Genomic DNA, 26056 nt, shown 5'->3' on the forward strand with positions numbered 1-26056 from the left:
ATCAGCTGAAGAAAGTAAGTTTGTGAGTGACTTGAGTTGCCCACATTATAAACCAATTTCTTTTTTCTTGTATTAATAACTGACTCATAAAAGTGGATAAGACTTTGGCCTTGTATTTTTCTATTTACAACAATATTATTTGCATTATTTCCAGATTAAAAATCTGGTTAGATATGTTTTTCCTTATAATTAGATGTATATAACTAGTAACATTTTGTACCGTTTGTATATAAAATTTCTAGTTACTTATTTGTGTGTTGCTGTGCACTTGTTGATGACAGAATGCTTACACCTATTAATTTAATTTTCATGATTTTTAGGTCTTACCAAATTTGGAAATGTTGCGTTTAGAAGGTGATGACTTTGGATTGGCATTCCTTTGCAGTAATCTAGCTGAGAGGCTTGGCAAGCTTAAACATCTTCGGTTGAGTGACTTTGATGATGAATCTGGTTCTTCTCTGGTCAATTTCCTTCAAAAATTAAATTGTTTGGAATCACTAGATATTATTTTTAATAGATCAAAAGAGCTATTCCCTTTCAAGCAAGGACATATATGGAAACAAGATTTCCGAGGGGACTCATTTCTTCAGAATCTTCAAAAGTTATCTGTATTTGGATGTGATTGTTTGACAATTTCAATGCCATCTTCAACATCTTTCAAAAATCTTAAAAATTTATCCGTACACTGGTGCAATGGATTAGACAAGGCCCTAACATGTGAAGCAGCCAAAACTCTTGTAAATATCACAACATTGGTTATAAAAAAGTGTAAGTTACTGACAGGAGTAGTGGCAAGTGAGGGAGACCAAGAAGAAGAGATTGTTTTTGGCCAATTAAAAACTTTGGAGCTTTCCTGTTTGTCAAGCCTCACTTCCTTTTGTTCAGCCAATTATTCCTTCAAATTCCCTTGTTTGGAGCAAGTTGTTGTGAGTCAATGCCCAAAATTGAAAATCTTTTCTCAAGGAGCATTAAGCACACCATTACTAAAGAAAATACAGTTGACAGAAGAATATAATCATCAAGAATTTTTTTGGGAGGATGATCTCAATTCTACCATCCAGCAAATATTTACAAAGATGGTACTTACTCTTTCACAAAATTTTTGTTTTTTATCCATTTATAGCATTTTTGTTGATATATAATTTAAATATTACTAATAATAAATATGTTTATTTTTAATTATTATAATTTCCATTTTACCATATAGATTAATGCAAAGTTGCCAAAATCATGAATTCCACGAGCATTATCTTCTATAGACTAGGATGAAAGGTTGTCAAACTAATATTTCAATTTGTTAATTCCATGAATCTCATTTGACTAATGACATACACAAATCAATTGCATGCTAAGCAAGTTTAAAAAACAAGGAAGATGCTTGTTCAAAATTTTTGCTAAGTTAGTTTTGAACAATTATTTTGTGTTCTAATTCAGATTTTGGTTTTTTCAATATGCTGTGTAATAGTCATTATAATTTAATATTTTTTGTTTCATAGGTTGGCTATCGTAACTTTGAACATTTGACACTCTCTGAATTTCCCAATATAAAAGAAAGAATATGGAATGGTCAGTTACCAAACAACTTTTTCGAGAATTTAAAGTCTCTGGTGGTGGATACATTTTTAGATATATCAACTGGTATTTCATCCAATGTGTTATGCTGCTTCAAAAATCTGGAATTGTTGAAAGTAAAAAGTTGTGAGTCACTTGAACAAGTGTTTGATTTGGAGGAAAGTCATCAAGAAATTTCAGGCTTACAGAAATTGAAATCATTGAAAATTGACAATTGCAACAGCTTGAGATCCATATTTACTCCAGCTATACTGTTGGGTCTTGTTCAACTCCAAGAGGTAAAGGTGAAAAACTGTGCATTAATTGAAGAAATCATCAAAAAGGAAGAGAAAAAGGATGGAGTGAGTGATAAAATTATAATTCCTAAATTAAACTCTGTTATGCTTGAGTCATTGCCTAGCTTGACAAGCTTCTATTCTGGAAGAAATATTTTGGAATGTCCTCCCTTGGAAACTATTATCATTAAGGACTGTCAAAAGGTCCAAATGAAGGAGTTCAATATTCATCTTGCTGCATTTTTCACTGAAAAGGTGAGCTTGTTTCAGTTCTTATTACAACATAAGTTAATTTTATTAGAATGTTGTTCAATAATACAGATATTTTATATGCATGCAGGTTGACATTCCTGCCTTGGGATCATGTTCTTGCTTCCAGAATTTAACAATCTTGCACATCGGTGGCTTTGATCATTTGAAATATTTATTCCCACCTTCTATGTTGAAAAGTTTTTTCAAACTGAAGGAGCTTGAGATATCTAATTGTACGTTCATGGAAAGAGTAATTGATGAAGATGATGGGAGAACAAGAACGATCTTGTTTCCTAAATTATGTTGGCTGGAGCTTAGAGATCTTCCAAGACTCATAACATTCTACAATTCCACTGCAAGTTTTGTAGAAATGTCCTCCTTATTAGGACTCTGGATTAACAATTGCCCTGGTATTCAAACATTCATCTCTAGTTCTATATATGGTGATATGACAGCATCAAGCAAAGAACTTGAAGGATTGACTGCAAAGGAGGACTCTACCCACATGGTATCTCTTTTTGATAAGAAGGTGATCCGTCTCTTCATTTTGTTTTCAAGTTTTTCTCATCCTTGATATGTAATTTATGATTTTTTATTATGCTAATAATGGCTTGTTATATTGTACTTGTAACTGTATCTTGAAATCTTCAGGTAAGACTCCCTAGTTTGAAGATATTGGAAATCACCCATGCTAATCACTTGGTAAAATTATGGGACAATCAAGTCTCTTTGGATTCATTTGGAAAATTAATTAGAGTGACCGTAGGATTTTGTAAAAGACTCGTAAGTGTTTTTCCGGCTAACATGCTTGGGAGTCACCAAAAACTAGAATTTTTGGAAGTGCAAAACTGTGATTCAGTTGAAGAGATATTTGAAGTACTTGAGAAAAGCTCTGTCATGGTGGAGGAAAATTTCGCCAAGGAGGAAACAATCCCTAGGTTTGTGTTTTCTAAATTAACCTGGTTGTATCTAAAGATGCTACCAAGTCTCAAAAGTTTCTACCCGGAGAAACATATTTCAGAATGGCCAGATTTAGAAGTGTTGAAGGTGCATGGATGTAATAACGTGAAGATCATTGCTTCAGAATCATTGAGCATCCCAGGGAGTGATGGAGAGAGTCAACAAACACTGTTTTTTGTTTACAAGGTATGAGCATCAAGTACTCAATTAAATCATGTCTACAATTTAATAGGTATAAGGCACTGTTACTAATTTTGCAAAATTTTGACTCTGTCTTTAACTTATTCTATCTTATTTCTTAAAAGATTATTATTGTTATTATTATTATTAGTAATACAGAATTTTTCTTACTGACAACATTATCATCATTATCATTATGGATATAGTAAGTCCCAAATATCACAGATCTCAACATTGCCATCATTTTATTTTTTGGTTAAACACTCTTTTTGTGATTGATTGATTTCCCAGGACGCATTCCCTAGCTTGAAAGAACTAGAATTATGTGAAATGCCCAGGCTATCGCATCTGTGGAGAGGAAATTTTCAGCCTTGCAATGCCTTTCAAAATCTCAGGACTCTAAAAGTGTCAGAATGTAGCAGTTTAGAAAATTCCTGTTTCTCAATGTTGCCTCTCCAGAATTTAGGAACTCTGCTAGTTTCCAAGTGTGATGGGTTGAGATATTTACTGACCCCCTCAAAAGCTAAAACTCTGAATCCACTTAAAAGAATGAATGTCTCAGAATGCAAATCGATGGTGGAAATTATAACACATTGGGGAGATGAAGTAGTAGTGAATTCAATTGTTTTCGGCAAATTGGATTGTTTGGAACTTCACTGTTTGTCCAGCCTTAAAAGCTTTTGTGGTGGGGATAATTCTTTTGAATTTCCATTATTGGAAATAGTAATAGTCAGAAAATGCTTGAAGATGGAGACTTTTTGTCTTGGAGATTTAAGCACACCGAGTCTCCAAAGACTACAGTTGACAGATGGAGGAGAGGACGCAGTAGAAGAATGTTGGGAAGGCAACCTTAATTCCACCATACAATATTTGTTCAAAAATATGGTAATATGATTGACTCACCAAAATACATCATGCATTTCTGTTGTTTGATGAATTAAATTGATTGAATTCATGTTTTCTTTTAATTTCTTAATCAAATCAGCTATGCTTTATGATTACAGAATGTGCAGTACTCCAAAGAAGATTGAAGTCATTCCTTTAATGGTGTGTGATATACCACAGCTCCGTTTCCTCCAGGTGAAGAGGGACTCTGTTTCTACTATCTCAACTGATTTTATCTTCACATTTTGTTGAAAGTGGAATGCCCTCTGTATATACATTTTTTCTGTTGTTGTAGATGAATTTGTTTTATGTATGCCAATTTCTACAAGTTGCCAAACATTTTGGGCAAACAAGACACAATATGCAGTTTGTTTACTTCAGTGTGTATGCTTTATTGAATTCTTTCTCCCAGGAACAACAATGATTATAAAGTCAAATGGGGGATATTTAATGATCTTCACTTCAGGCTAAAGCTATCCATGCGATAAGCTTGGTACAATTTAGTTGTCGTGGTTTCTGTTGTGTCATGAAACTTCTTCTCTCAGAGCTCATACCAAAAAGGTAATCAACTATGTGATCAATTGCTAATATGTGCCGTCTACATATAGGTCAACCATAATTCATTTTGAACTATTTATATACTAACTCGGTCTATTCTTAAGATTTTGTTCATTTTGAACACATAATTCATTATGATTTTAGTTTTAGCTTTTACAACTCAAAACTTATTTTGACAACAATAAAATTATGTGCACAATTAATATATACAATTTTATGTAATTAAGTATTGTTTTATTTCTAACTTAAAGTTATTTAACTATATGATGATATATCATTGTTTGTACATGTAATAATACTCATTTTGGCAACTAAAAATATACATGTTATTTAATCGGTCTTATTTTAAAATTTTTAAACAATATAAAATGCACATATATACAAAATATTTCTCTCATGTTTTACCTCTGTGGGATTTATATAGGGATGCCACCATTGCATACTTTTATCCTTCCATAGGAAATGGAATTGGTTTAGAACTTCATAATCATCGTATTAAGGTTTATTTAACCTAATTACATAATTATATGTAACTTTATCTCTTCCCCTACATAAACAAAGGATTGTACAGAGGTGATAAGGAAGGAGGGGAGACTCTCTTGTATCATTTACATTTATTCTGCTGAATTCTAGTTATCAAAATAATCAATAACATAACAATAGATATAATATAATACCTTGGGGGAAATCATGCATCAAGTCGTCGACAATGCCCTGGACAAATTAATTGGGTTCTTAGCAATTTGGATATTTAAAATATTTTGTAAATATTTTTCTTAATTTTGAGTTATATAATAATTTAAATAGTATAGAAAAAATAGTAATTTCACTATTCATTGTTTTAGGGTTTTTTATTAACTGAGTTTGATTTTGGCTAGTAAAATGTTTTTTATGTAATATAAGGTTGGAAAATTGGTTTTAGGGCAAACCTTAGGTGGGAAAATGTCAGCACATCATTTCAATACATCTAATATGTTCAAACTAAATGTACCAGGCCCATTGACCTCAACACAATCACTCAACACATTGTAATCAAATACGTTACAACTAAACTTACTAGACCACACTCTGATCAGGACAACAACTAAAATCGTAAATTTAAAATTATATATATTTTAAAATTAGTAAACAAATTAGTTCATGTTGTTAGTACATATAGTTTTACCCATTTTAAAAGGCCAAAAGACTATTTCTCCCCAAAGTTTTGGTGAAATAACAAATATATACTTGTGTCAGATGAAAAATTCAAATACCCACCCAAGTTTTAATCCGTTAAGACACACCGCAAATTTTCTGTTAGAGTTAAAGAGTAAAATTATCATTTATTAGTAATATTAAAATAATTAAAATTATGTCTTATTTCCTTCTTTTGGTTTGGAAAACTAACAATTTTTTCTAGAATTAAGTTTTAAAAAATTCACTTTTCCCTCTTAGGATACCAAACTTGAAATTTGACCACTTTCACCTATGAATGGCAACCTTACGATAGACGAATGAGTCGTCATCATCTAAAGAAGGACCTTTGGATGACAACCGTCGCCTAGATCTGGACTACGAGTGTTGTCCTTGGACTATGCTTTGTCATTCAGAGATCTAGATGACGCTTCATTGTCTAGTAAAGGATGACGAATGTTGTCAAGCAAAGTTTGGGCCCTTCGACTACCGCCGATGGTGGGAGGGAGGAGTGAAAAAAAAAAAACTTTGAGACTTGAGAGGGGGGAAGTCACTTTTCAAAGTTGAGGTTTGGGGTGAAATGTTAATTTGTAAAATCTGAGGAAAAAATAAGATATGATTATATATTTTTATATATTATTGTTAAATGAAAATTTTGCCCTTATATTAAATGACAATTTTAACGGAAGTTTAGGGATGGATAGGTATTTGGGTTTTTCATCTACCGTGATTGTACTTTTAAATTCGAGCTAAAACTTAGGTAAGAAATAGTCCATTGACCATTTTAAAATGCATAAACCATAGTTCAAAATTGAAAATAAAAAATACAATTAAGGTCCTTCAAACCAGATTAGTTTGCAAACTACAAAGATGAATCCATGTTTAAATATGTAGTGCAACCCATTGCATCAAACTTTTGAAAACCATGAATTCAAAAAAAAAAAAAAATCTACTTTGAACAGCATATAAACATAAACTAGAAACTTGTGGCAGCTTAAGAAGCAAGAGCAAATACCCAAAATTTGAAAGGAAGATGCAACCGGGAGTTGAAAGCATACGACGGATGGCTTCGCCATCGATGGCGGCAGAGGTCGGTTTGTCGTTGGCGACAGGAGCGAGCAGAGGGATTAAGCGCTCATTTAGAAATTTGGCTTTTAAAATTTCTTCTCAATATTTTCGGTTTTATTTTTTTAATTTCTTCGCTTTTAATCTCCTGAAAAATGATAAGACTCATAAATCACAAAAACCTCCCCATTATGTTTTAAATGTTAATAGGGGTGTACACGATCTAGTTTGGTGCGATTTGTAAATTTTTTCAAACCAAACTAAAAAGAAACGATTTGAAAAATTTTCAAACCAAACCAAATCATTTTAGGTTTCAAATCAAACCACACCAAACCTAATTGAAAAATATCATTTCATTGAGTTTGGATTGTATTTTGAACTTATTAATTATAAATATATATTATTTAATAAAATTAATTGAATTATAGTTTTTAAAAATTTAATATAAATATGTAAAATAAATATGAAATATATAAACAATAAAAATGTTACGGTGGATCATCTGGAGATGCTGATCTTCAATAAAATTAATTGAAGATCGACATCTCTAGAATTTTCCAATGCTGATCTTTGGTCGAATAAAGACAAATTGTCTTCTTCTGACAAAAATGTTATGATGGAAAGGTCGACGATAGGAGAAGAAGATGTTGGAAAAGTCAATTGACAACGGGAACAAATTTCGACAGTTGAAAAAAGAAGAAAAAAACCCTAGGGGTAAAGTGAAATTTTCAAACTTTTGGGTGAGAGAAAATTATTAGTTTTTTAAATTAATAAAGAGAAATGAAATAAAATTTTGGTTTTTTTAAAATTTTTTGTGAAATGAAAGTTATACCCCTAATTATAACAAAGAATTTTAATAGAATTGTGGGTATTTATGTTTTTTAAACATTGCAGGGGGAAGTTTGGAATCACTCCAAACCTCGGGTTAGGGCTGGATTCGAGCCGAGCCAGCTCGAGCTCGAGCTCGGCTCGGCTCGGTTCGAGCCCGAAATGAGCCGGGCTCAGCTCGGCTCGATCGAGCTCGAGCCGAGCCCGAGCTGGCTCGGTATATTTTTTTAAAATTTTTTTTATACAAAACGGCGTCGTTTTGATCCATATATATATACAAAACGGTGTCGTTTTGATATAAAAAACGAGCCGAGCCGAGCCGTTACCGAACCGAGCCGAACTCGAGCCGAGCCGAATTCGGCTCGAGTCGAGCTCGAGCCGAACTCGAGCCGGCCCTTAAAAAGTCGAGCCGAGCCCGAGCTGGCTGCGAGCCGAGCTCGGCTCGGCTCGAATCCAGCCCTACCTTGGGTGGCAATAATTGACAATTTCCCCAATTTAATTTTGAAAACTTCCTTCCCTCCCCCTACCCCATCCCAATCACTCCCCTCAAATTTCAAAACATGTAGTTATACCCCCACAAAATATATTATTTCTTTCCGACAACCATTATTCTCGATGATTTACGTCGTGGCATCGTCAACCATCTTGCTGATACCCTCTCCCTCACTAGTTGTATTGCTAATGCTTTTATCGTGATTTTCCCAATTGAAAATGAGCAAGATATCCGACCCCCTTGCTCGTTTTCACGACATCATTGACCATTGAAGGAGAGGGTCAACCTTGAGCATCCTTCACTAATTGTTTAGTCTTTTGGGTACAGTATAGAATAATTGTATTGAAATTGCATTTGTAGTGTACTATGAAAACATTAATAATACAATGTATTGTCCTTGTTACATTAATAATGTTAACTTAGTGGACTCTCATAATTTGTTCACATTCTTATCATTTATCTTTCGCAAAATAAAGCATCACACGAATGAATGTGATGGAGGACCGCTTGAATGTTAACAAATAATGACAACTTTATATTGGTTTCGGGCAGGTTTCAGCAGCTTTATAACATTAAATCAACATAAGAAACAACCCCAAGGGTTATGGTGCAAAACATGAGTAGGTGCAATCTCCTTTTTCCTTTTGATGACTTTGACACAAGTTATTTAAAGGGAGAACGACAATTCCCACCCAAGTTTTGGTGAAATGATAAATATATACTTGTGATAGATAAAAAATTTAAATACCCATCTAAGTTTTAATTTATTAAGATACACCCATAAATTTTCTATTAAAATTAAAGGGTAAAATTATTATTTTATTAGTAATATTAAAATAATTAAAATTATATTTCATTCTCCTCTTAGTTTAAAAAAATTACATTTCCCCCCTTGATTAAGTTTTGAAAAATTCATTTCCCCTCCAGGATATCAAACCTGAAATCTGGCTACTTTCTTAAACGAATGGTGGACAAACGGCTAAAGAATGAGACGAAGTCGTCTAGAGGATGAGTTTTGAACAATGCTTCATTGTCCAAATCTCTAGACGACAAGCGTTGTCCATTCAATCTGTTGTGTCAATCGCTAATAACTAAAGGGAGGGGTGAAGAAAAAACTTAGAGATTTGGGAGCGGAAACCACTTTTCAAAGTTTAGGTATAGCAGTTAAATATTAATTTTTAAAACTTGAAGAGAAAAAAATTATGTATTTTTTAATATTATTATTAAGTAACGGTTTTACCTTTATATTTAACAAAAAAATTTAACTATTGTTTAAGGATTGGTGGGTGTTTGCTTTTTTTATTTGTTGTGGATGTATTATTCAAATTGAACTAAAACTTGGGTGGGACATAACATTTTCCCTTATTTAAATTATATTTGTCCTTTTAATGTGCTGTGGCAGACAAGTAATGGGGCATGTGCCCGAGCCCAGTTTGGGATGTATTATAATAGCCCACAAGTTGTGCCGTAAGCCGGCTCGGTCCACTACAGTACTAATTAATTCTGCATTTTTTTAATAAATCAAATTGTATTAATTAATTCTGCATTTTGCAGCTTTGAGGAAAGCTGTTATTATTTGGATGTTTCGAAATTATTGAATGGAAATATGATTGTTTTTTTGAGTGGTGTTAGCTGTAGTTGATGTATTTATCAATGTGTTGAAAGATGGTGATTATATTAGACTTGGGCCCTCGTCAGGTAGGCGGCCAGAAGAATCAGAGACGGATGTTTGTATTTTGTTGTTGGATGGTTTCATATATTTATAATCTGAGTTTGTTGTATTGAAAGATCACCATTTCATGTGTATTTGTCATTCTTAATTATGTATGCATTGGTGATAGTCCATTTTTATAAATTAATCCTGCATTAGGTAGAGAGTAGCTGTCAATGAGAAAAACTCCGCCATTTTTGTCTTTATATTGATGTTTGAAAGTTGTTAAATGGAAAAGCTCATCCAAGATTGGCCTAAAATCATATTTTTTACTCAAAATCTTTCTCTATTAAATTTAAATTAATATTATACATATTTATTTTAAATACATATATAAAGATATACTTATATATATTATTATATAATTAATAGTTATTTAATCTTTATTTTAAAATTATTTAATTATCTAATGATACATGTCGAATATATATATATATATATATTTAAAATAAGTATATATAGTTTTATTATTAATTTTAATAATAAAAATGCATAATAGTCATTTAATTTCCTAAAACTTTGACAAAAACAAAATTGGTTAGAAGTTGTGACCCAGATGACAACCTAGGTGTCACTAAACCAAAACCAAATATGAAAATCAAAATCACTTAAAAAAAAAAAAATCAAATCAAATCAAAATGGCACCAAAGCAAACCTACACGAACAAAACCACCTTCTCATCTTGTCATATTGCCGAACCATTTTTACTTGCCATCCCAACCCATTAAACCAACAATACAAAACTTGCAAACTTTGGTGAAAGTCATAAAAGACCATGGGAAGGAATGTTTCAGTCATGAAAAACCTCAATTTAGTTAAATCATGACCCAAGCGATGCAGCTTAAGTCGTGATATAGCCAGAAAAGCAGCTCAAGCAACATCATGTTAGGGTTATGCCTTAAAGCCAATCTGATTTGTGTATTTACAATTGAATATTTGTTTTATTATTATTATTATTAAAAAGGTTTTATCATTTGTTAATATTTGTGATTCAACAATATATTCGTAAAAATAATAAATCCTTGGAATGGTAGAATTATGACGAGAGAATCATATAACTGATTGTGAAACCATATATACACATTAAATAATCATATAACTGATTGTGATACGATTGAAGATTTTCATAGGGTTGTTGTTATAGTATGTATGGAATAAATCTTTTAGCTCACGGATACATATGATCCTTTGACTGAAGTCATTGGAGCATCTTGCACAAAGATCCATGACTGTGTAAATCTTGGAACCGACATAACCCACTATCGTGCCTACGTAGTGGGCATTTTTAATTATATATTCATAATAGTAGTCCATTTTTATCTATCAAACTGTATTAATTAATCCTGCATTATTTAGCTTTGAAGAATGTTTCAAAATTGTTGACTGTAGATATGATTGTTTTTTCAGTGTTGTTAGCAGTAGTTGATGTATTTATCAATATAGTAATTATATTGGAAAGACTGGTTGACTGGAGATATGATGTATTTATCATTTGACGAGAGGCAGGTAGGCGGCCAGAAGAATCAGAGATGGATGTTTGTATTTTGTTGTTGGATGGTTTCGTATATTTATAATTTGAGTTTGTTCTATTGGAACACCACCATTTCATGTGTATTTGTCATTCTTAATTATATAGATAGTCCATTTTTAGGAATAATTCCTGCGTTAGGTAGATATTAGCTGTCAACCATGAGAAAAACTCGGCCATTTTTTTCTTCATATTGGTGTTTTAAACTTGTTAAATGGAAATATTATTTTTTTAGTAGTGTTAGTTAGTCCTGGCCACAGTTCATGAATCGATAGTTTTGGTTTGAAACCGCCGGTTCACGGTTCAAAAAAATAAGAACCCTGAATCGAAACCGTAATAGGATGGTTTGTAATTGATTCGGAACCGACAGTTCCAGTTCATGACCCCGATTTGGAACCGATGGTTTCGATTCATAATCCCGATTCAAAACCGACATTAAACCGTCAATTCTAATATATGATCTTAATTTAATTTTTAAATTATTAATTATAATAATTGAAAATTAAAAGAAACGCTTGGACTTAATTTTTCAATTAAGCTTCCTACGTATTTTCTTGAGGTTTATAATTAATTATGAAAGATAATAAAATAAATAAATAAAATTAATTATAGGAATAAATTCTATAATTAATAATGAATTGTATAATAAAAATAGAAATAGAAATTAATAAAAAATAAAAAAGAATTTAATTAAATCTGAGAAAATTTGATTAAAAGATTGAGAGAGTATTAAAAATTGAAAGAATGAGAATGAGAGTAAATGAGAGAGTTTAAAGGATTTACTGTGGAAGAGTTGAGAGATTGAATGAATATATATAGGAAAAATTTTTATAAAAAATTTTTAAAAAAGAGGGGGTGAAACAAAATTTACAAAAAATTTAAATCTTTTGCAGGGAACTCGATCCCCTGCATATTTGTAGGGAACGAATGGTTCCCTGCATGCAGGGAACCGTTGGTTCTTTTTTTTTAATTTAAAAAAATAAAATAAAATTACCGGTTCATAAACCGGATGTGAACCGACGGTTTACGATTTCAAATTATATAAACCGGAACAGAATCGTCAAAATTTGGTTTCGGTTCTTTTGGTTTTATCCGGGTTGGTTTTGGTCCAGTTCACAGGTCAAACCGGCTCGTGGCCAGGTCTAGTGTTAGTAGTAGCAATTAACATTTTCTTATCCAAGCTTGGTCTAAAATCACTTGTTGAGATCGATTATTAATGAATATTAGTTCATATTAAGGATTTACTTAGATAATTATACATTTGTGTCTTAGTCTCCAAAGATATTTATTGACAAAAAGATCGTATTACATGTAATTATGAAGTTGACAAGACTTTAAAGTTGTTCACTGACACTCTATTGGCTGAGTGGTCATGATATATTATTAAAGGTTAGTGTTGATCTGTGTTCAAATTCGATTAGAATTCGAATACTATCAACTCAACAGAGAACTTATGGGTTATGCACATATGTGGAGTTGTTTTAAACTCAAGAGGTAGAGGATTATCAAAGATGGATCTGATTTGGATACTAGATTAAGGGTTTTGAATCTTAGAAAGTCTTAAGGATCATAATGTAACAATTTTAGAGAGAATAGTGAAAAAGAGAATGGATGAAAAATAAAATTAGCCGGCGCTAACGTTTGCTTTTAGGCAGAATACAACCAATTCACTAGTGAAAGTTTTGAGAGTATTATGATAATTTTTCAAATGATAATTTTTCAAAATTTAAACTGCTATCATTAGTATGTTAATTTAACTTTTTGATATTGTACCAATGTCATTTTCCATTAAAAGAGTTAGGTTTTGTCCTTGAATGGTGAAGTGTAATTTATACATTCTGTGGGTGAAAAGTGTTTTTAAGCCAAAGTTTAAGTGTGAAATTGTTAATCACTGAGTTTTGAAAGACAGTAATTACAGGATCACTTGGGCGTTGACTCTTCTATCTTTTCAGTTTCTTCATCTGCCATCCGACACTCATTGAATCATTGATGCTTCTTACCTTCAAACCAGTAAAGTAAACATTTGGTGGTGCTTGAAAACTTACCTCTGCTTTTGAGAGAAACATGCAAACAGATCAAGCCATCAAGTTGTACTTGTTCTAAACCTTCCCTTATAATTACTTTGTTTTAATTGTCTCTATTGCTTCAAACTACTTTTCTATAATTTTCCTTTCCCCTGTTTTAACCCTCAATTCTCTATCATTTTATACTCAGTATCAATAAATTCCTTAGAAAAGAAAAAATTTAGCATTTCTCTCAACCTCTCTTAGTATTATTGCTCGTTGCTATCTGTTTGCTACAAGCTAGACTACGTTCATTAAGGGTTTGCTCTTAAAAACTTTAACTTTGATAGTTGTTTGTTGTGTGTCTTTCTCTCTTTGTTTTCATTATTAATAAGCCATGCCTTTATTCTCAGTGTAAAGCTAGATTTTGTTTATTAAGCTTTTCTCTCAAACATTTACTGAATTTTTTGTTATATAATATTGTCCAACTCCAATTCTTTTGCTTTCATTTCCCTTGCCTCCTAAGTACCCTTTAATTGAAGCTTTACTTTAAAAAAAAAAAAAAAAACAGAGAGAGTGTGTGTGTCTGTACAAGTATTTATCGGCAATGGCTGAGGAAATAGTAACGAGTACTGCCGCGGAACTTGCATCAAAAGCTACAGAGTCGGCATATGATTTGTTTAAACAGCAGATATCATATGTGTTCAAGTCACAGAGCTACATCAACAACCTCAAGAATCAAGTTCAGGAGCTCAGAATGAAAAAAGAAAGAGTGGAGAAATCTGTAGAGTCCGCTGAAAGACAGGGGGAAGAGATTCATAACGATGTTAAGAATTGGCTGCATGCTGCAGATGATTTCACTGAAAGGGAAGCAAAAGCCATCATTGAGGATGGAGATAAAGCAAACAAGGGCGGCTGTTTAAAATTGAAGTCATGTCCTAATCTGATTCAACGTTACAAGCTTGGAAAGGAAGCAGTGAAAGCTACAGTGACTGGGGCCGATCTGTTAGGGAAAGGCAACTTCAGTAGTGTTTCTTACCGTCCTGCTCTACAGAGGACAGAATCCATGTATGTCAGAGGCTACGAGGCCTTTGATTCCAGAGAGCAAGTTTTGCAAGAAATTTTGGACACATTGAAGGATGCTAATTTTAACATGGTCGGGGTGCATGGGATGGGAGGTGTGGGCAAAACTACACTGGTCAACAAAGTAGCTTGGGAGGTGAAGGAAGACAGGATATTTCATGAGGTGGCCATTGCTCAGGTAACACAAACCCCAGACTGCAAAAAAATTCAAGAAAAACTTGCTTCCGATTTAGGCTTGGAATTTTGTCAGGAGAGTGAATATCAGAGAGCTAGTCAACTACGTTCCAGGATAAAGAAGGAGAAGAGTTTACTTATAATACTGGATAATATTTGGACAAAACTTGATTTGGATGCAATTGGAATTCCTTTTGGGGATTCTGAGAAAGGAAGAAAAGATGATCTTTTTGGGGATGCTCATAAAGAAAGAAAAGATGATGAGATCAAGCCATGCACAATATTGTTAACTTCTAGATATCGGGATTTATTAAGCAAAGATATGAAGACTCAGAAGAATATCTTTGTTCGTCCTATATCTAAAGATGACGCATGGAATTTGTTTCGGAAGATTGTGGGTGATTCTGCAGAAAGCTCTGATTTTCATCCTCTAGCAGATGAGTTTGTTACAAAATGTGCAGGTTTACCGGTTGCAATCGCAACAATTGCAAATACATTGAAAAATGAGAGTCTTCCCTTTTGGAAGGATGCCTTGGTTCGACTTAAAAGGTCTACTCCAAGACATATTCCAGATATGGAAGAAAGTGTGTACTCTACTATAGAGCTGAGTTACAATTTTCTGAAAATTGAGGAAGCTAAATCACTATTTCTTCTTTGTGCTCTAACAGATGCTGGTAGTAGCATGTCCACTGATGACCTATTAAAATATAGTATGGGTTTGAATTTGTTTGGAGATGTACATACATTTGAAGAAGGAAGGAATAGATTGCACAGTTTGATAGATTATCTCAAAGCTTCTTGCTTGTTGTTGGACGGTGACAATGACCGTGCAGTTAAAATGCATGATATTATTCATGATGTTGTTGTGTCGATTGCTTCGACAAAAAAATTCATGTTTAATATTCAAAATGTCATCTGCTTGAAAGAGGTGTTGGGGGAGAAATTACCAAAACATTCAACTGCTATTTCTCTTCCCTATAGAGATATTTATGATAAGCTTCCTCAACGGTTAGAGTTTCCGAAACTGGAGTTGTTCTTCCTATTTATAAATAATAGATCACTACAAATCTCAGATGCTTTTTTCGAAGAAATGAAAGAACTCAGAGTTTTAGATCTTACCGGATTTCTTTTCTTTTCATTACCTTCATCCATTTCTTGCCTGAAAAACCTTAAAACACTTTGTTTGCATGCCTGCTTGTTGGAGGATTTAAGAATTTTAGGAGAGCTAAGTAAACTAGAAATCCTTAGCTTCTTGAGGTCTGACATTGAACAGTTGCCTGCTGAAATTGGACAATTGACTCAGTTGAAGATATTAGATTTAAGTAATTGTATAAACCTTAAATACGTTGCACCACAAGTCATCTCCTGCTTGTCTCAATTAGAAGAATTATATATGGGCAACTGCTTCGTTCAATGGGAAGTTGAAGGAGTGGATAATCAAAGACGAAGAAATGCTAGCCTTGAAGAGTTAAAGCAATTGTCGAACCTAACAGCTTTACATCTTCATGTTCAAGATGCTCGAGGTATGCCACAAGACTTTTTCTTCAAGAAATTGAAAAGTTATCATTTATTTATTGGAGATAAATGGAAGTGGTCTGGTAAATATTACAGTTCAACTTCAAGAACATTCAAACTAAAGATAAGTGATAATGTTTATTTGGGGCAAGGAATTAAAAGTTTGTTGGAGATGACTGAAGATCTCTTTCTTGAGGAAATGAATGGAGTTAGATGTGTTGTTTATGAACTCAATGTGGATGGTTTTCCACATTTAAAGCATTTTCATGTAAAGGACAGTCTTGATATTTTGTATATCATTAACTCAGTTGCTTGGAAGGTAGCCTTTCCCAAGTTGGAGTCCTTGACCCTTTCTAATTTGATTAAACTAGAGAAGATATGTCATGGTCAACTCAATGCAAGGTCCTTTAGCAAATTAAGGATCATAAAAATAGAGAAGTGTGATAGATTGGAGTATCTCTTTGCATCTTTCATGGCAAAAAACCTTTTACAGTTGCAAGAAATTGAAGTGACAGATTGTAAGAACCTAAAAGGGCTTTTTGGTGAAGAAAGTGATGACCATGGTGATGGAATTGAAACGAATAATAAGATGGAGTTCAATCAATTGTGTTCATTAACACTACAACGCCTACCCAAATTCATTAAGATCGATTCCAACATGGTGATATGTTTTGTATTTTTCATTTTTCATTTTCTTTTGATGTAAAAAGGAGTATTCTTTTTAGTTCTTAAGTTATGTTTGAGGGCAATGTTTTTTTCTACAGGTTGTCTTTCCAAGATTGGAGAATTTGAAACTGTGTTCAATTAATTTTGAGAATACATGGCTTGATCGACCTCTATCAATATTTTCTTATAGTCAGTGCTTAAAAAGTTTAAGCATTGAGGAGTGTCATGGCTTGAATTATTTGTTTTCACCTACTATGGTCAAAAGTCTTAATGAACTCCAAAAGTTGGTGATAAGCAATTGTAAGTCAATGGAAGTAATAGTCGACTCAAAAGGAGTACAAGGGGAAGAAGAAATAATTTATATGAGTTTCTCTAAAATGTTGTATATGAAACTTGAACTTCTGCCAAAACTCACAAGTTTTGGCACGGAGAATTTAATTGAATTCACCTCCTTAAAAGAACTTCACATTGGGAGATGCTCAAATTTGAAGACATTCGTCGGCCAATCTTCTTGTCCAAACACTGTGAGAGAAGAAGAAGAAGGAGAAGTGAATTTGGAAAACTACTTTATGAATATAAACCCTCTCTTTGACGAAAAGGTAATTTATTTTATTCTTTCTACTAAAAGTTAATGTTGTTGAATGCCTTCAAAATGTTTTATGGGTTTTGAGAACATATCAACTTGACATGATATTTTTACAGCTTCCTTGTTGTGAGCTTGTTGGTCTTTTGTACACAAAATATTAACATGATGAATTGTTTGCTGCAGGTTGCTTTTCCGAGCTTGGAGGAGATGGAGCTTTCACACTTGGATAACTTGCAGCTGATATGGCACAACCAAAAACTCCATGGGGAATCCTTTTGCAAACTAAAAGTAGTGAGAGTCGAATCCTGTGAAAAGTTATTGACTATTGTTGCATCTAATACTCAAGGAAATCTGAGCTTTCGCAATCTAAAGAGATTGACTGTTATGAGTTGTTGGAGTATGAAAAGTCTCTTTCCAGTTTCTACCGCTACTAGTCTCATGCAACTTGAACATCTAGAAATAAGTTGTTGTGAGTTGGAGAAAATTGTTTCTGAGGAGGAAGTTATGGGAGCCCCTACATTTTTGTTTCCAAAATTAAAATCTATCTACCTTGCCTATTTAAAGGAGCTCAAATATTTCTACCCGCGGTTGCATACAATAGAGTGGCCGATGCTGAGCAGTTTAAGTGTGTTTGATTGCAAAAAGATAAAAGTTCATGATTTTGAATTTTCTAGCTTCCAAGAAAGAGACGAGGAGAAGCAACCTGCTATTTTTTATTTGGAAAAGGTATTACTTTGCTTTTATCCATATTCATGCTTACAACATCTTTATGTTATCCAAATTGATTTACTATCGCACTAATTTAGTATGATAACCGTGCAACCCAAAAGACAAGCACATGAGGTGAAGGAACTCTTCAATATTGAAGAGTTCCTTCAATATTGAAGTGGGATGTCAATTGGGCCAAACAATACAATACTCCAACTCAAAATTAAGATTTAAATTAAATGATGGAAGTAAGTGAACATTAATGTTTCTATTCCAATTAAAACAAACCGACGAATACTCTCCCTTCGGTATGATAATATTATTTTTTTTTTCTCTTTGAGTCTATCTAGTTGATAGATTAATTAAATGTTTCAGTTGCAAGATATTATTTATTTTGGTGATTAAAATTTTTGTTCATTTATGTAATTCTTGTTTCAAGTGTATTCTTATTTAATTTATAAATTTTAAATGTATATATATAAAAAGTAATCAGCTGAAGAAAGTAAGTTTGTGAGTGATTTGAGTTGCCCACATTATAAACCAATTTCTTTTTTCTTGTATTAATAACTGACTCATAAAAGTGGATAAGACTTTTGGCTTGTATTTTTCTATTTACAACAATATTATTTACATTATTTCCAGATTAAAAATCTGGTTAGATATGTTTTTCCTTATAATTAGATGTATATAACTTGTAACATTTGTACCGTTTGTACATAAAATTTCTAGTTACTTATTTGTGTGTTGCTGTGCACTTGTTGATGACCGAATGCTTATACCTATTTATTTACTTTTCATGATTTTTAGGTCATACCTAATTTGGAAGATTTGGTTTTAAACGCTCATGATGACTTCGGATTGGCATTCCTTCACAGTAATCTAGCTGAGAGGCTTGGCAAGCTTAGACATCTTTGGTTGAGTAACTTTGATGATGAACCAGGTTCTTCTCTGGTCAATTTCCTTCAAAAATTAAATTGTTTGGAATCACTAGGTATTTTTGGTAATAGTTCAAAAGAGCTTTTCCCTTACAAGCAAGGACATATATGGAAACAAGATTTTCGAGGGGACTCATTTCTTCATAATCTTCAAGAGTTATTTGTACATGGATGTGATTGTTTGACAATTTTAATGCCATCTTCAACATCTTTCAAAAATCTTAAAAATTTATCTGTATGCTGGTGCAATGGATTAGACAAGGCACTAACATGTGAAGCATCCAAAACTCTTGTAAATATCACAACATTGGTTATAAGAGAGTGTAAGTTACTGACAGGAGTAGTGGCAGGTGAGGGAGACCAAGAAGAAGAGATTGTTTTTTGCCAATTAAAAACTTTGGAGCTTTCCGGTTTGTCAAGCCTCACTTCCTTCTGTTCAACCAATTATTCCTTCAAATTCCCTTGTCTAGAGCAAGTTGTTGTAAGTCAATGCCCAAAATTGAATATTTTTTCTCAAGGAGCGTTAAGCACACCATTGCTAAAGAAAATACAATTGACAGAAGTATATAATGATCAAGAATTTTTTTGGGAGGACGATCTCAATTCTACCATCCAGCAAATATTTACAAGGATGGTACTTACTCTTTCACAAAATTTTTTTTTTTTATCCATTTACAGTATTTTTGTTTATATATAATTTAAATATTACTAATAATAAATATGTTTATTTTTAATCATTATAATTTCCATTTTACCGTATAGATTAATGCAAAGTTACGAAAATCATGACTACACAAGCATTATCTTCTATAGACTAGGATGAAAGGTTGTCAAACTCGCATTTCAGTTTGTTAATTCCATGAATCTCATTTGACTAATGACATACACAAATCAATTGCATGCTAAGCAAGTTTAAAAAACAAGGAAAATGCTTTTTCAAAATTTTTGCTAAGTTAGTTTTTGAACAATTATTTTGTGTTTTAATTCAGATTTTGGTTTTTTTCAATATGCTCTGTAAGAGTCATTATAATTTAATATTTTTTGTTTCATAGGTTGGCTATCGTAACTTTGAACATTTGACACTCTCTGAATTTCCCGATATGAAAGAAAAAATATGGAATGGTCAGGTGCCAATCAACTTTTTCGGGAATTTAAAGTCTCTGGTGGTCGATAAATTTTTGGATATATCAATTGGTATTTCATCCAATGTGTTATGCTGCTTCAAAAATTTGGAATTGTTGGAAGTAAAAAGTTGTGAGTCACTAGAACAAGTGTTTGATTTGGAGGAAAATCATCAAGAAATTTCAGGCATAGAGAAATTGAAATCATTGAAAATTGACAATTGCAACAGCTTGAGATGCATATTTACTCCAGCTATACTGTTAGGTCTTGTTCAACTCCAAGAGATAGAGGTGAAAAACTGTGCATTAGTTGAAGAAATCATCAAAAAGGAGGAGAAAAAGGATGGAGTGAGTGATAAAATTATAATTCCTCAATTAAACTCTGTTATGCTCGAGTCATTGCCTAGCTTGACAAGCTTCTATTCTGGAAGAAATATTTTGGAATGTCCTCCCTTGGAGACTATTGTCATTAAGGACTGTCAAAAGGTCCAAATGAAGGAGTTCAATATTCATCTTGCTGCATGTTTCACCAAAAAGGTGAGCTTGTTTCAGTTCTTATTACAAGATAAGTTAATTTTATTAGAATGTTGTTCAATAATGCAGACATTTTATGTGCATGCAGGTTGAAATTCCCACCTTGGGATCATCTTCTTGCTTCCAGAATTTAACAATCTTGCGCATCGGTGGCTTTGATCATTTGAAATATTTATTCCCATCTTCTATGTTGAAAAGTTTTTTCAAACTGAAGGAGCTTGAGATATCTAATTGTATGTTCATGGAAAGAGTAATTGATGAAGATGATGGGAGAACAAGAACGATGCTGTTTCCTAAATTATGTCAGCTGAAGCTTAGAGATCTTCCAAAACTCACAACATTCTGCAATTCCACTACAAGTTTTGTACAAATGTCCTCCTTATTCAAACTTTGGATTGACAATTGTCGTGGTATTCAAACATTCATCTCCAGTTTTATATGTGGTGATATGGCATCATCAAGCAAAGAACCTGAAAGAATGAACGCAAAGGAGGACTCTACCCACATACTATCTCTTTTTGATAAGAAGGTGATCCGTCCCTTTATTTTCTTTTCAAGCATTTCTCATCCTTCACATCTGATTTATAATTTTTTATGATACTAATAATGGCTTGTTATATTGTACTTGTAATTGTATTTTGAAATCTTCAGGTAAGACTCCCTAGTTTGGAGATATTGGGAATCACTTATACTGATCAGTTGGTAAAATTATGGGACAATCAAGTCTCTTTAGATTCATTTGGAAAATTAATTAGAGTGACTGTAAGATTTTGTAAAAGACTTGTAAATGTTTTTCCATCTAACATGCTCGGGATTCACCAAAAACTAGAATTTTTGGAAGTACAAAATTGTGATTCGGTTGAAGAGATATTTGAAGTACTTGAGAAAAGCTCTGTCATGGTGGAGGAAATTGTCACCAACGAGGAAACAATCCCTAGGCTTGTGTTTTCTGAATTAACCTGGTTGAATCTACAGATGCTACCAAGTCTCAAAAGTTTCTGCCCGGTGAAACATATTTCAGAATGGCCAGATTTAGAGGTGTTGAAGGTGCATGGATGTAATAACGTGAAGATCATTGCTTCAGAATCATTGAGCATCCGAGGGAGTAATGGAGACAGTCAACAAACACTGTTTTTTGTTGACAAGGTATGAGCATCGAGTACTCAATTAAATCATGTCTACAATTTAATAGGTAGAAGGCAATGCTACTAATTTTGCAAAATTTTGACTCTGTCTTTAACTTATTTTATCTTATTTCTTAAAAGATTATTATTATTATTAGTAATACGGAATTTTTCTTATTGGACAACATTATCATCATGATCATTATGGATATAGTAAGACCCAAATATCACAGATCTCACCATATATATTGCTACCCACCTAAATTAATGGTCTTTTCTTTTTTGGTTAAACACTCTTTTTGTGATTGACTGATTTCCCAGGACGCATTCCCTAGCTTGGAAGAACTAGAATTATGTGAAATGCCCAGGCTATTGCATCTGTGGAGAGGAAATTTTCAGCCTTGCAATGCTTTTCAAAATCTAAAGACTCTGAAAGTGTCAGAATGTGGCAGTTTAGAAAATTCCTGTTTCTCAATGTTGTCTCTCCAGAATTTAAGAACTTTGCAAGTTTCTAAGTGTGATGGGTTGAGATATTTACTGACCCCCTCAAAAGCTAAAACTCTGAATCGACTTAAAAGAATGAATGTATCGGAATGCAAATTGATGGTGGAAATTATGACACATTTGGGAGATGAAGTAGTAGAGAATTCAATTGTTTTCGGCAAATTGGATTGTTTGGAACTTCACTGTTTGCCCAGCCTTAAAAGCTTTTGTGGTGGGCATTATTCTCTTGAATTCCCATTCTTGGAAAAAGTAATAGTCAGAAAATGCTTGGAGATGGAGACTTTTTGTCATGGAGTATTAAGCACACCAAGTCTCCAAAGACTACAGTTGACAGATGGAGGAGAGGATGCAGTAGAAGAATGTTGGGAAGGCAACCTTAATTCCACCATACAATATTTGTTCAAAAATATGGTAATATGATTGACTCACCAAAATACCTCATGCATTTCTGTTGTTTGATGAATTAAATTGATTGAATAAATGTTTTTTCTTTTAATTTCTTAATCAAATCAGCTATGCTTTATGATTACAGAATGTGCGGTACTCCAAAGAAGATTGAAGTCATTCCTTTAATAATGTGTGCTACACCAGAGCTCCATTTCCTCCAGGTGAAGAGGGACTCTGTTTCTACCATCTCAACTGACTTTATCTTCACATTTTGTTGAAGGTAGAATGCCCTCTGTATACACTTTTGTTCGGTTGTTGTAGATGAATTTGTTTTATGTATGCCAATTTCTACAAGTTGCCAAACATTTTGGGCAAACAAGAGACGATATGCAGTTTGTTAACTTCAGTGTGTATGCTTTATTGAATACTTTTTCCCAGGAACGACAATGATTTTAAAGTTTAATGAGGATATTTAATGATCTTCATTTCAGGCTAAAGCCATCCATGTGATGTGATAAGGTTGTTACAATTTAGTTGTCGTGGTTTCTCCTCGTGTTTGTGATTTTCTATTTTGCCCTTCATCCATCTCCTACCCATTTATTTTCTTTTCATATTCTTCAGCAAGAAAACCCAACGGAAATAACGGACTCATTGTAATTTCTGATTTCTCTCCAAGAAACCAACACAAATATATGGGCAAGAAAAAACAACGTCTCTCTTCTTCCTGTCTCAACACAACCATCATCATCCACCACTGCTTCCACCTCTGAGCTGCCACAGCTACAGCCACAGCCACCGCTGAATCATCACTATACCCAGTGATCTTCCGCGAAGGCTCAAAGTTTCAGGAGGAAATGAAACGTGGAAACTACGACAAGCATGTAGCTTGAGACCAAATGGCAGAACCATGGGCACGGTGGAGGATGTTGCGAGAGCAAGACAAGGGTCTCAATTGATTTGGTGTACGACCATCAACTCTTATCAATCTCCGTCAAAATTTCTCTTAGTCAACACACAGTCTTTTTCCTTATTATATTAAATAAAAAATATAACAAATATTAGCTTCAACATTGGGGCATAAAAAAGGCTTCACAATTAAGGTTTTAGCATTCTCTATTATCCTTAGTTTCATCTTTCCTTGATGAACAATGGCAATTAAAATAACAAAATTATATACACTCACAATAAATAACCATTTATATATTAACACTGATATTTCATAATATAATTAAATAATTTTAAATTAAAAATAGTATAATATCTAATTGATAGCGACATTTCATAATTAGTAAAAATATTAAATTACATTGATAATATGTATAGTTTTTCTCAATTTAAAATGTATAAACCATAGTTCAAAATTGAAAATAAAAATTACAATTAAGGTCCTTCCAACCAGATTAGTTTGCAAACTACAAAAATGAATCCATGTTAAATATTAAGTGGAACCTATTGCTATTTACTTTTAAATATATACTATTTAATAAAAATAATTAAATTATTGTTTTATGAAATATAATATAAACATATAAAATATATATACAATATATATGTAAAAAAAATGATAAAATAAATATAGATAAAAAATGTTATATATTTAATTATTTATTGAAAAAGTTTATCAAATATAATTATATATTTGTATATTAAAAAATACAATTTACGGTTTGTTTTGGTTTGAAAATCATTCAAACCAATTACCCTCCAATTTAAATTATTAATTCATGTGTCTATTAACTCATTCAACTGAAATTACCAATTTACCCTTTGTCATAAAATGACCAAATCAGTATTCAAATTGTTATATTTGGTGCGAACTCATCAAAGAAATACAAGATTATATTTTTACACAGAAGAGTAAGATTATTACATAGAAGAAAAAGAAAAATATTTTATAGTACATCCAAAACAAGAAAAATATATAACTTTTCTAAGTAAATATTTGTGCTTCTGCAATTCACACTATTATTGCTACTGTAATTGGTGTAATCCTCATTGCCATCATTACTAAAACCGATACGATGAAACCACTATTATTGTCATTGTCTTTGGTCGCCATAAACTGTTTAGTGATTGTCCCACAACTTTACAATTGAAAATTTTCAGAGCATGTCTCACAAGACAATTGAAAGGAAATTGAAAAGCCAAAAGACTTGGTTTCGTTCTTTTGGCTTTCGCTTAAACTTTAGAACACGTGGCGTTTCCTCATTCGCTATCAAACAAATAAAAAAAATTTTATTCGTCCACAATTTTCCAAATTCTAAGTAAATTGACCAAAAAAGTCTCCAAGTGTCTCAATTTTATTGGCTAAAGCATTTAAATGGATCCAACAGCTGTTGATTTTTGTCCAAAAATTCCCAACCATCGATCTGAGATGTTTTGCTCACTAATACCGCCTAACACGAACTACATTTTATCCACTTGTATTGGGCCGCCGATTTTTCAAAAAAGCAGTTGTTTTTGGGTCTACAAGACATGTGTTCAACACAAGTTTCGCCACACCAACTCGTTTCCATAAAATCGCTGATCCAATCCGTCCAACACGCCAAAATTTCGGCGGACATAGACCAATGCTCCACGTGTCACAATGAAGGAGTTAACTTAAAAATAAAATCTGAAAACCTGCTACCTCATTAAATTCTTTGTAGCAACTTTTTGACAAATAAACAAATATTTTATTTTATTTTTATAAGTACGAATATTTTATTCTTTTAAAGTGTTATCTAACTTAGTGCGCATTTACTTTATTACCCTTCACACTAACAATTTTCGTCAATTTTATCGTTTGATGGGTGAGATTTTAGGTTTTGTAAAGTTAACGGGTATTAATGGAGATAATACCAAATCTAGGGCCTAAATAAAAAAGATAAACAAATATTAGCTTCAACATTGGGGCATAAATAAAGCAAAACAAAAAAGGCTGAGTGTAGGACACTAAGGTTTCACAATTAAAGGTTTTAGCATTCTCTATTATCCTCAGTTTCATCTTTCCTTGATGAACAATGGCAATTACATAAAATAAAACGGTAATTTTAAAATAATAAAACTATATACATTTATAATAAATAATAATTTGTAAACTAATAATAATATATCATAATTAATTAAATAATTTTAAATTAGACATAAAATAATATCTAATTAAATAACAACTTTTCATAATTAGTAAAAAAATTAAATCACACTGATGGTGCACATAATTTTAATGAATTTAAAATGCGCACACCATAGATCAA

The 26056-nt window shown here is 32.6% G+C and overlaps 2 protein-coding genes across 5 annotated transcripts in view; both read left to right on the forward strand.

Annotated features, from left to right (window-relative positions):
- Positions 1–23245, forward strand: part of LOC123218538 — a 28463-nt gene extending 5218 nt beyond the window's left edge. Inside the window, exons 4-9 of one of the 4 annotated variants that reach the window (XM_044640014.1) lie at positions 321–1079; positions 1497–2102; positions 2188–2628; positions 2751–3245; positions 3531–4124; positions 4225–4584. In XM_044640014.1, coding sequence (XP_044495949.1) covers positions 321–1079; positions 1497–2102; positions 2188–2628; positions 2751–3245; positions 3531–4124; positions 4225–4284 — 2955 coding nt within the window. In that variant the 3' untranslated portion in view covers positions 4285–4584. Of the gene's footprint in view, positions 1–320; positions 1080–1496; positions 2103–2187; positions 2629–2750; positions 3246–3530; positions 4125–4224; positions 4585–20202; positions 20809–20893; positions 21335–21456; positions 21952–22250; positions 22845–22965 lie in introns of those variants that run through there. The other 3 variants (XM_044640017.1, XM_044640015.1, XM_044640016.1) reach the window with 3 other exon arrangements.
- Positions 1–26056, forward strand: part of LOC123218540 — a 76141-nt gene that overhangs the window by 32846 nt on the left and 17239 nt on the right. The window lies entirely within an intron of this gene.

The sequence above is a fragment of the Mangifera indica genome, chromosome 6 (assembly GCF_011075055.1).
Source record: "Mangifera indica cultivar Alphonso chromosome 6, CATAS_Mindica_2.1, whole genome shotgun sequence".
Classification (NCBI taxonomy): Eukaryota; Viridiplantae; Streptophyta; class Magnoliopsida; order Sapindales; family Anacardiaceae; genus Mangifera; species Mangifera indica.